General features: G+C 43.7%; 1 protein-coding gene across 2 annotated transcripts in view; it reads right to left on the minus strand.

Annotated features, from left to right (window-relative positions):
* EPN2 (epsin 2) overlaps positions 1-12,507 on the minus strand; it is a 44,444-nt gene that overhangs the window by 18,761 nt on the left and 13,176 nt on the right. For both annotated transcript variants that reach the window (XM_036392179.2, XM_036392178.2), the window contains exon 2: positions 5,655-6,428. In XM_036392179.2, the coding sequence (XP_036248072.1) occupies positions 5,655-6,249 (595 nt within the window). In that variant the 5' untranslated portion in view covers positions 6,250-6,428. The remainder of the gene's footprint in view (positions 1-5,654; positions 6,429-12,507) is intronic.

Raw genomic sequence — 12,507 nt, forward strand, 5'->3', positions numbered from 1 at the left:
CACTACAAAGTCTGGATGCACCAGCGGCACCTCCCACCTTCACTCTCAGCAGCAGAAAAATAAATGTATGATGAGAGGATTTAATCAAGCTGTCAAATGACATCTGACAGGAGTCTGCCACATTCCCTCAACACCTCAAACTACAGGAATTCTCCATGCTGCTCAGCCAGATTCACTGCTGGGTGATATTCCCTATATTCCCTGACTAAGGTGGAAGGGCAGGGATGTGTTCCAACCTGTAGAGAGGCAGAACAGATTATTAAAGACATAATGATTAAATAAAAAGCAAACCCTTTAAAAAGAGGAGTGTTCTGAATGGAACAGGCTGCCCAGAGAAGCTGTGGCTGCCACATCTCTGGAATGTTCAAGGCTGGAGCAACCTGGGATAGTGGAAAGTGTCCCATAGCAGGGGGCTGGGACAAGATGAGCTTCAAGGTCCCTTCCAACCCAAACCATTCTGGATTTCATAAATTTCCAATTGTGTCAAACCCAAACCAGCAATTCCTCTGAATTATTTTCTACTCCAAGCAAAAGGGGAGACAAAACAGAAACAGATGAGTGAACACAAACTTGCTGAGGCTTCACAAAACTGGTTTTAAATAACGAGTCAACTGAACGTGAATAATCGCTGCAAATATAAAACTCATTAATTCAGCTACAGCAAATTGCTCCCAGAATTTTGCCAGGTTCAGGTTAAAGACTTGGCATTTCCCAAGATCCATAAAAGCCCTTCCCAGTGCATCCTTCAGCATCTGCTCTCTCCAGCAGGCTCTGAGCACAGCGAGCTGAGCTGAGCCCACCTCAGGCAGTGCTGCTGAAACCAGGCCACACCCAGCTGTGTGTGACAGTGAAACCAGGGTCTGTGACACTGGAATCAGGGTTTGTGACACTGAAACCAGGGTTTGTGACACTGAAACCAGGGTCTGTGACACTGAAATCAGGGTCTGTGACACTGAAACCAGGGTCTGTGACACTGAAATCAGGATCTGTGACACTGAAACCAGGGTTTGTGTCACTCAAATTGGGGTTTGTGACACTCAAATCAGGGTCTGTGTCACTGAAATCAGGGTTTGTGTCACCCAAATCAGGGTCTGTGTCACTGAAATCAGGGTCTGTGACACTCAAATCAGGGTCTGTGACACTGAAATCAGGGTCTGTGTCACTGAAATTGGGGTGTGTGTCACTGAACTCAGGGTTTGTCACTGAAATCAGAATTTGTGTCACTGAAATCGGGGTTTGTGTCACTGGAATCAGGGCATCCATCCCATCCCATCCCATCCCATCCCATCCCATCCCATCCCATCCCATCCCATCCCATCCCATCCCATTATCCCATTATCCCATTATCCCATTATCCCATCCCATTATCCCATCCCATCTTCCCATCCCATCTTCCCATCCCCTCCTGGAGCACAGAAAAAGGGAAGGATGTGGGCACAACCCAAAACAACACCTCGACACCCCAGCTTGGCCCTACCAGGACTGGATCTCTTCAAAAGCGTGGCCTCAGTAAACCTGGTTTTAGAACACCACCAGCAGCACCCCAGCCCAGGCTTAAGAGGTCTAAATTAAGAACATCCTACTTTTCCCTGTGCAGCCATAAATCCAGAATCCTATTTAAGTGGTCACTGGCAGCTGGAGATGAAACAAGGCCAGGAACAAGAGGCTGAAGTTTTTGAAACTGGGTGACAAATGTCAGGCAAAAAGCCAATTATTTAGACCCAGAGGCAGATTAGGAGTGAGGGACTATTGCTCCAAAAGATTTTTAATATCTGCTTTATATCCCTTCCTCTCCCCAGTAAGTTTGCTTTCAGCACTACACAAAAATATTTCCTTAAGGTGAAATAAAACCTGATTTGATGCAACTCTAAAGAACTGGCACATTTTCTAAAATAAATAAAAATGATACATTTTGTCATGGAATATTTAACAGCTCCTAATCTGAGCATTAATTGTCCCTGGTTTGAAGTTGGAAGATAAAACCAATTGCTCCCAGTATGTCAGAAATTGCTGACAAGATGGAGGTTGGGAGGAGCTTTATTTCTGCTTTTTGCTTTTGAGTACCTCTCATAGCTTCCATTTTCAGGTTATGAGACTGGGTAGAAAAAAAAAACTTTTCCAATTGACATGCCATAATGTGCTCCCTGGAATTATCCAAGCACAGAGATCTTCAGGGCCAACAAAGTCATTAAGGCAAAGCTTTGGGGGAAAGGATTTTATTAAAAACCATCAAGTTGCACCGTTTCGTTTTGCACAGTTTCTAAAGGATTTTCAGAGATGAAATGAAAATATTCACAAGAAAACAGGGGAAAATACCCTTATTTGCTTGTAGCAGTGAGGGATGATTGGATATCAGCCAAGAGATCCTTTTCCATCTTGAATTCTCTCTCACTACACAGGGTATCAATACTGCTTTTATTTAGTTACAAAGGATGAATGTGGGACACAAAAACCAGCAATTCTTTAAGAAAATCCCTTGTGGGCAACATCCAGCAAAAATCCAATTGTCCCCATGCAAACCTGCCCAGGTTGGGAAGCTGGAGGAGAGGAGGAGTTGGAGCAGAGTTCAGTCAGTGCTGGCTGTGCAGCGCAGCTGATTCAACATTCCAAAAAACTGACCCAAAAAGGCTTCACTGATTTAACCAAAACTGCATTTTTAGTGCCTGAAAGGAGAGGGCAGAGCTCCCTCACATCCTCCCCAGTATCCACTGGGAGTTACTGGGGAGCTGTTCTTCAGGAATTACCAAACTCTCAGCTCTTGCTTCTGCAAGAAAGCGCTAAAAATGAGGGTTTATAACCCAACTCTAGAAGGAGCAAGAGTAAAATGTGCAGAGGGCAAACCTCTGAGGGATGAAACCTTTCCTGGGGTGGTGCTGCCAAAAGGGCTCTGCCACTCTCCCAAACTTTATTTATTTCTATTTCTATTTTCTTTATTTCTATTTGCCTGCTAAGCAGTGCTGGGCATTCAGCAAAGAGGGTGGCTGGACATTTTGAAGAGGCAAATCTCTGCTGTAGATGGCAAATCTAAAAGTCTCTGATCTCCTCTTCAAAGGCTCAGAGGAATGAAAGAGAATTCTGCCAGAATATACAGAGCAGCAACAGCATCTTAGGGATGTTCTGAGGGGAGTATTTCCCAGGAGTGAGGCAGAACTTCATTCCTTTTACAGATTTCTTTTTTCTGAATCAAGATTTTCTGCACAAAAGAAGGGTATTAATAATAAAAAATATATAATTTAAATATAGATGTTATTAATTTATATTTTAAATGTATTTTTTATTTAAATATATAATATAAAATATATATATTTATATATAATTATATATAAAAATATATATAATTATATATAAAAATTTAATTTTTTTAAAAAAAGAATACAGGATGGATACAATCTCTTTCACTTTAAATAATGAAAAGCATCTTTTCCATCAAATTTAGCAGGCACAGGAATAACCCTACATTTATGTAACAGATTAAATGTCTGGATTTTAATGAAACTCCTTCCTCGTTTCCTGGGATAAAGCTCTTCCCAGTTTCCCAATATCAGAGGGACTCAGCACAGCTGTTCTGGAAGGTGCTGGTTTGCTTTGCTCCACTCAATTAAACCAGCCAAAAAACCACATTTAAAACTCTAAATAGACAACCTGAGAGGCACCTGCATTTCTGCTGATCCACTGTGAAAAAAGCCCAGGAGAGCTGGAACAGAGGAAGAACCAAGGGGGGGAGGAGAAAAACCTCTGAGATTTCTAAAGCTTCTTAAGGAATGAGGAAAAAAAAAAAAGCTTAAGGAATCTTTACCTCCAAAGCAATCCTGCCACAGGACACACACAGGGAGGAGGGAGCAGGAAATGCACCCTTGGAGGAGTGAGGAACAGCCCAAGTCCTTCTCCCATCCGAATTCCTAAAGCAGCCCAGGAGCAATTGGGGAACACGCCCTGCATGGCTCAGCCCTGCTGGAGGAACCCTTGGGAGCCTCTGGGAGCATGGAGGATTCCAAACAATGGTTTCAGGCATTAATTAAAGTTGGGGCTGGTGGAGCAGTGATTCTGTGAAACCCAAGGTGTGCAAATTCAGTTATTTTAGCCCACCAGCCCAAGTTAAAATCAGTATTTCGAGCTATTTCTAAATGATGAATTTTTGTTGTAGTCAACAATAATCTATAGGTTTGAAAAGGGAAAATGTTGTTATTGTTGAGGTAACAATGTATGAGGTTTTCTTTAAAAATGCACAGTGCTCAAGTATGGTTATATTGCTCAAGTATGGTTATATTATATATAATATTCTATATTATAGAAAAACTGTATAAATACAGAAAAACTATTATTACAGAAAAATTAAGATGTTTGTCATCCTACTGCTAATTAAAAGCCAAGATCAAAACTTCTCATAGCTGGAAGCCTTCACTCACATTTTTTGTACCTTCACTCACATTTTTTGTACCTTCACTCACATTTTTTGTACCTTCACTGACATTTTTTGTACCCTCTATGCTAAAAAAATTTCCTTTTGGAAATCATTTTTTCTGCCTGTCTTCAGAGCTTTAAACAGAGATATCTTCTCCATCCTGGTTTGATTTTCTGCTATCTCCTCCTGCAAATGTCAGCAGGGCTGACCCCACTCATGGATTTCTGATTTAAGAAGCACTTTGGGACGCAGGACATGAGAAACTTCAGATTCTTAAAGCTGGTGCTCAATGGTTCCTGCACCCTGGCTCAGTCACAGCCCTCCACACTCTCTAAACATTCATTTAAAGAAAAGATTTCCCTTCAGAATTAGACCACAACCACTGACATTCCAGCCAAAGCAGCTTTCATCAGATCATTACTTACATTAAGGAGGATTTAGTGCCAGATCAGGCCTCTTCCTGACATGACAGGGAGTCCCACCAAGCAGTGGTGGAAAGAATTTGTTCTTCCCACATCACTGTATTCATTTTTTAAGAATGAAGTATAGTATTTAGTATTTAGGACAGACAGACACACACACACACTAAATACTGAGAATTTAAATATTTAAATACAGATTTAAAGCACTCCTCCTCCAAGAACTGCTGAGTAAGCAACAAAGGAAATTTAAACAGCAAAGTACAATAGGAGCAACATAAAGTAGCAAAATGATCCAGGAAATATTTTGTATTTCTTATTTATTCTTAATCCAAGACCAGGTTGGACAGGGTTTGGAGCAACCTGGGATAGTGGAAGGTGTCCCTGAGCACGGCAGGGGGGTGGAATGAGATCAGCTTGAAATTCCCTCCCAACCCAAACAATCCTATGATTCCATCCTGAACAAAAAGAATACATCTCAAGCACTCCTTTTAAAACCAGAAACAAACAGAAAATCCCCTTCACACCCTCCCCACCACAGCAAACACTGGACCAGGTTCACATGAGCAGCCTGGCACTGCTACCTTTGGAACTGACAGTAAACAAGGGCCTTTAAAATCGATTTCCATCAGTGCACACATCCTCTCCAAAGCAAATATTTACCCAGGCATCTGCAGAGCCATCAACAGCACAGAGCAGATCCAGAGGGATCCCAGACCCCCTGGCAGGCAGCGTTTCACCCTCCCACAGGCACCACTCACTCACTCACTCCCTCCCAGCCCCAGGAGGAGCCCTCCAAAGAAAAGGATCTGGGACGAGTTTGCTGTACTCACAGCCGTGGTAGGATGCTGGGGACCCTCCAGACTTGCCATACTCCTGCTCTGAGTAGCTGGTGGACAGGTTGGGCTGGCTGGAGCCTCGGCCAAAGGTGATCTGGTTGCTGCCCACCCCAGTGGCCACCTGAGCCATCCTTTCTTTGGTCTTCAGGGCTTGGGCCCTCTCTGTCTTGAGGCGCTCGTCGTCCTTCAGAAGGGACACCAGCTGCTTGGACTTCTCCCTCACGTTGATGCCCTGGTCCTTCCCATCTCGATCGATGTACTGAAAATCTTTCAACGTCTGGATAGCAAAAATATTCTCTTTACACTGCTGGGCCACCCTCTCAGAGCCAGTTTTAATCAGGTAATCTAAGAGAGTGAGGGCCTTGTAGACGTGTCGCCAGTTCTTGCCGTGGTCATTCAGTCGTTTCCAGATCATGCTCATAATTTCAGAGAAGGCCACAACATTGTAGGTCAGATCTGCTATTTCAGTCATCAAGGAACTGGAAGGACCCCAGGGGTCATTTGAGGTCGCTTCCCGAACTTTTATTTCGGCCTCTGAGTAATTGTTCACAATGTTCTTCATCTGCCGTCGGATAGACGAAGTCGTCATTTTTATTTCCCTTTTTCCCAAGACAGATTCCACAACACAAACAGCAAAGGGCTAAATTTGCTCTTCCAGGAACGTTTCTGAACAGCAAAGGCTCCGTAGCAGTGGCGTGCTTGTGACACGTTCCACTACAATCATTTCCTCTCCTCAAGAGAATGACATGAGAAAATGAAAATCATGACCTGAGCGAAGAAAGAAAACAAAGCAGGTTAGTTGGGTCTGATTGTTCTGCACAGCCAGCAAGGCACACACACACTTGGGAGACGTTTTCCTAGATTAATTTTTTCCTCCTCGAATTTCTTCTGAATTTGAAAACAACTTGTTCTTCTCACGAGTCACATTAAACACTGAAGATTAAAAACTTGAAGTGCTGAGCAAAACAAAAGCAAGAACACAATCACGCTGATACAAAGGCAAAATCTGAAAAGCAAACCAGAAACAAAGTCCAACCTGGAGATTTATTTTCCAGTGTAAAGCCTACCTAGGACTTTAAAATTACAGAGCTGAGATGAAACCACAGGAGGAATTCCACGCTCAGCAGCCCTCTAACACTTGGAATCTGCATCCAGACAGGACAAGCAAACTTCCTAAAAATCAACCAAGCCATTTCTGAAACCCTGGGTAAGTTTAAAGCCCTTTCAGTCTCAGGACAGAGATCCTGTGGCCCAACACACTCCAACTCAAGGTGACCTTTCATGATAAGTAGATCAGAAGGAATTTTTTTTGTTCCCAAATGCATTTACTTTGTTCATTTGAGAACACTCAGCAGATCCACACTTTCTGCTCTGCGGCTTCCACTCAGCACCAAAGAATTTTTAATTCTATGAGAATGGAATTGTAAAGCCAAAATGACTGGCAAGAAAAGGCAAGGACAAGCTGTGGAGCTGGAAAGCTGGGTCAGTTCTTTAGTTAAGGTCACTGTTTCAAGTAAACAGAGGCCTATTAAGCTTTGGAATAAATTACTTGAGCAAACTGGCAGATTCCATGAGCACAGAGCAGCCCTGAGAGCACAAACACTGAGCAGGGACTCTGAACTGAGCTGGCCATGTTCACAGAGATTCCCATCCAGGTGTCCTTTATGTTCCTCCAAACACTCCAAGAACCAACCTCATCCCTCACAGAGACAAGGAAAGCACAGATTTCAAACCTGACATTGTTATAATTCTCCAAATTACTGCAGTGCCATTTCCATGCACAGATTAAACTCCCATTTCTTGGGATACACACAGTTCTTCTCCCTGTGCATTTCACCTGCCACTTTATCCCTCAGCAGGTCTCAATCTTTCATCATTCCTTTCAATTCAAGATTACATTCAAATTTGACTAATTTGCTTCAATTTAGCCATCTTATTATTCCAGGCCAATCTGCTAAAGGGAGTATTTGCAAGAGCACTGATCTCTGGCAGGACACTTGGCTGGGAAGAGCCCTTCCCTGTGAGAACCAACATCTACTCCTAACCCCATTTCCTGTCCTTTAACCCACTGCAAATCTACAAAAAACATTCCTGCCTTATGAAAGTTTTATTTCTTTCAAGGCCACGGATGAGAGGCCTCCCCAAAATCTTTTTACAAGTACCCTACAGGAGCAAGTGCCTCCTCACCTGTGTGTATCTCCCCAGTCATAGACAAGTTTCTCACTTTACAACTTCACAGGCTTTTGGAAAAATCATTTTAATACTTCACATGTAAAAGTCCCTGAAGATTTAACCATCCTCACAACACAACTGCTTCCCTTTTCTCTCTCTGAAACCAAATCCAGCCCTTTTTACACAACAGCACAGGAAAAATACTCCAAGTCTCTGAAGTTTTTCAAGTAAGAACAACCCAACCCCGGATCACTTCTGGAGCTGATTAAATGCAACACAAAGCTGTCAAGGTCTAAAAAAACAGAGCAAAGAGTCTTCATTCCCTCCCAATTACAGCCCACTAGGAAAGCAGGCACTCGGGTTTGGAGAAGAAACCAAAGGAAGAACTCCTTTGGAAGCTTCTCTAAGTCTGGAGGAGCACTTTGGAAAAACAATCCCAGAGCAAACACAGGAGGGAACACACTGGGGAAAGAGAAGCCAGCAATTCACACACTTCCAGGAAATTCAATATTTCACTTGTTGTTCTGTAATAGACTCAAAACCCATCAATCCATCAACGCTGAGGGATTCTTCACTTTCATATCTTCAGTCCTGAAAACCAAGGCCTTTCATGAGAGAAATATTAAGGTTTGTTTTTTCCTTTTCTTGATGGACGTGTTTTCATCTTACCCCACTCACAGCCCATAAAAACCAACTTATTCTAAAGCTCATCATAAACACCCAGAGGAGGACAGGGTGGAAAGCTGATGGAGCTGCTGCTCCCCTCAGCAGTGCAGCTGTTCCAATGTTCAGGGTCCTGCCCTGGCACTGACCCTCACCCAAGAGCTCTGGTTTTGTCCCTGCTTTACTCACTCTGCTCCCTCACCACACCATGGAAGCCTTCTCCTGGATTATTTCAAATCTTGCAGCATCACAACAACTCCTTTTATCATTGAACAGATCAAAAAGCCAAACACCCCAACTGCATAAAAGAGGGAGAGTTTCTAACACATTCTAACAAATTCTTACACAGAAAGTTTAGATTTCTTTTTTTTCAGTGAATTAACTTCTCACAACAAACCACAAGGAAGCACAATGCATTTGCAACTTCAGCAAAAATGTGAGTTTGCATTTTTAACAGCAGAGTTGCAAAGAAAGCAGAAAGTGAGACCAGTTGATTAAAGCTGTTCCTGGTTAGCAGGAAAAAGGCTTGAGCAGATTTCTGTGAAGGTTCAACAGTCTTGGGGAGCCTTCCTCACGTTTGCTCTTGGTACCCATAAGCTATTTGCTCTGATTTTGAGGTACCTGGCATCTCCAAAGGGCAAAGCAAACAGACGTGCAGACAAGAAGGTGAAGCTTACCTGTGTTACCAGGGCTCACCTGGAGGGAAGCACCCCATGCCCTTCTCCCTATTCCAGCAGTTCCATGACACAAATAATGAATTCTCCTGGTGCTCTCCTGCACACAACTGCAGACAGAAGGAATTCTTGCCTCTCATCCTCATCCCTCTCACAAGAGATGAAGCTCAGTGCACGAAGTCTGCATGAGGAAACATCTTTAACTTGCTGAGACTAACACAGAGCCAAGGCCAAGCCACAAAGTCCTTCATCAACTCAGTTCAAAGCAAACAGCCCCACAAATCCACCTATAGACAGGCTTTCAGCAGAATCCATTCACACCTCTGGAATGCAAAACTCCAAGCAGGATTTGTCTGCACTGATAAAATGCCCTTTGTATCAGCCTGAAGGTAAATATCTGCACAGCCCAGCTAAGCATGCACAGGAAATATAGGAAAAGCTTTTAATATCAAGTGTGAAAATTAACATTGAACATCAGGAGTTCAGCAGACATTTGCATAAAATTTTAATTAACAGTATTACAGACAACATATATCCTTAGATTAGACATTTACTGTAAGTCACATGCATGAGAAGGGAGGTTTGGAAAATAGTTATTAATTCAGTCAGTCTGTGATCTAAATCTGCAGAAAAATATCCCAGCCTTGCTGCCTCCCCTCTCACGGGGAATACACAGAGATCTGCTCTCCCTGCTACCAGGCTGCCATGGCAGAGGCAGGTGATGCTCAGGGACCTGCATTCCAGGATAAAGCAGGGAATTCTTGCCCATCTGCAGAGGATCAGGCTGAGAGAAGCTGCTGCCAGGTGCTGACTGAGGAATCTGACAGACAGACACCAACACCACACCTGCACACACAACCCCAATCCCAATGAGAAGTCAGCTCCTATTTATGGCAAAGAAAAAGGATTCCCATTGCCTGACACAAAATTCACATTATTTTCACATTATTTATAATTCACATATCCTGCTTTTCCTGGGATAGCTCTTTGTGTGTCTAAATCCAAACCCACTGTGTTTTAGGAAGTCTCATTTCCCACAACCAGCTCAAACCTTCACATAAAAATCAGGAATATAATGCAGATAAAAGCCATTTTTCTTATACTAAATCCACGCTGCTAGAGAGATTTTCAAACTTCACTTATTCTCTGATTTTTTTTCTTTCTTCATCAATTATTCTCAGAGAACAACTGGCTGACCAGAGGGTACCATTACCCTGCCTAGGATACAATATTCAACTGCAATCCCAAAACCAAACAGGAAAAGGGGCAACTGTGCATCGTGGCCACTTGGAGGAGAGCACTGAGAGAGAGAAGACACTTGGCACTACCCAGAAAAGCCAACAAGCAGAACACTTATTAGCTCTCTCTTGCTATTCTACAGCAGAGAAAACAGCAATTCATGGGAATAAAACAGCAAAATGAAGAGCCTGAAATTCCCATCAATGCCCTTCCTCAACCTTCAAAATTATTTAGGAAACGAGTTACAAATACAGATTGGCAAAGGGTTTGGAGAACAGGGTTAACTCCAGATGAAAGGTTTCAGTTCCATTTTTCACAGCTTAAATGCTTGTCTTCAGTGTAATTTCTGAGGAGAGGAAATGGTTCAAAATTCAAAGTTTTGGAAGCTTTCCACTCCCTTTTACAAATGAGAGAACAAGGTCAGCTTTCACAGACAGCAGGTGGCCAAATTATTTCTTTATTTAAAGAGTTAATGCTGAAAGATAATTCTCCTTCAAATTTATGCATATTCATGAGTGCCAAGGTTTGATTCTGCACTGGTTTTACAGTCCTGCCTCAGCCTCACTGAGGGAAAGGAGCTGCAGCTTGAGCAGGCTTTGAGCTGTAAAAGAGATTTCCAGACACAAATCTGGTTCTGTTTTCCCCATACCACCTTTTGTTAGTCCTTGTCTCCTTAAATTCCCAGGATTTGAGCTCCGTGGGGAGCTCATTTCTCAGAGTGGATGGGAAGGGGGGTGAGGAGCAAATCTCTGACCTGTCCAACACAGCAGCAGCAGCACCTGGCCACGTCCTTTTGGGACCTGTCAAGCCACAGCTGCTGGGGCTTTGTCCCCCCCAGCTCCCCTGGCCTTTGTGGGGTTTTGTCCCCCCCAGCTCCCCTGGTCCTTGTGGGGCTTTGTCACCCCCAGTTCCCCTGGTCCTTGTGGGGTTTTGTCCCCCCCAGCTCCCCTGGTCCTTGTGGGGTTTTGTCACCCCCAGTTCCCCATGTCCTTGTGGGGTTTTGTCCCCCCCAGCTCCCTTGGTCCTTGTGGGGCTTTGTCACCCCCAGTTCCCCTGGCCTTTGTGGGGTTTTGTCCCCCCCAGCTCCCCTGGTCCTTGTGGGGCTTTGTCACCCCCAGTTCCCCTGGCCTTTGTGGGGTTTTGTCCCCCCCAGCTCCCCTGGTCCTTGTGGGGCTTTGTCACCCCCAGTTCCCCTGGTCCTTGTGGGGTTTTGTCACCCTCAGCTCCCCTGGTCCTTGTGGGGTTTTGTCACCCCCAGCTCCCCTGGTCCTTGTGGGGCTTTGTCACCCCCAGCTCCCCTGGCCTTTGTGGAATTTTGTCACCCCCAGTTCCCCTGGTCCTTGTGGGGTTTTGTCACCCTCAGCTCCCCTGGCCTTTGTGGGGCTTTGTCTCCCCCAGTTCCCCTGGTCCTTGCAGCTGGAATGATGGACAGGGGGGCTGGAAATGTGCCCTGAAGGGCTGGGAGAGGGGACAGCTCTGCCAGACCTGCAGATCACCACCACGACCCAAATCCGACCTGCACCAGGATCTAATTTTAGGATTACAAGCTTTGACAACAGCTCTTTAAAAATAACACATTCCTCCTTCTGCAGCCAGGTCAGGTGTCACCCACAGTGCCACCTGCACATGTTTGTAGGCTTGGTGTGGTTTTTTTGTAGTTGTTCACTTACTAATTTTTTTATAATATTTAATTATTTGGTTTTGTTTCAGAGGTTATTGATCAATCTAAATTGGCTGATTGGTTTTTTATGATAAGGTAAGACTGAAAGACTTTGGAGAGTATTAAGACTAAATTTAAGACTAATATTTATGACTAAATACTTTGGAGAAATAGAACCATGAAAGATGCATTGTAGTAGGACTCATGAGGGGCAGTTTTAGATTATTGGCTTTAAGGCATTTACAGCATGGTGTGGCAAAAGCTGATAGACCAAGAAACTCTTATATTGTAATTAAAATACAATATAGTGCATTGTAATCAGGAAATAAGTTAACTTCTGATTGTGATGCTGTGAATTATAACATCTGTATGGTCTCACCCTTCTCATGAGACTGAAAATGGAACAAAAAAAATTTAAAACACCTCTCAGTTTCCCCAT

The sequence above is a fragment of the Molothrus ater genome, chromosome 16, assembly GCF_012460135.2.
Source record: "Molothrus ater isolate BHLD 08-10-18 breed brown headed cowbird chromosome 16, BPBGC_Mater_1.1, whole genome shotgun sequence".
NCBI classification, from domain to species: domain Eukaryota; kingdom Metazoa; phylum Chordata; class Aves; order Passeriformes; family Icteridae; genus Molothrus; species Molothrus ater.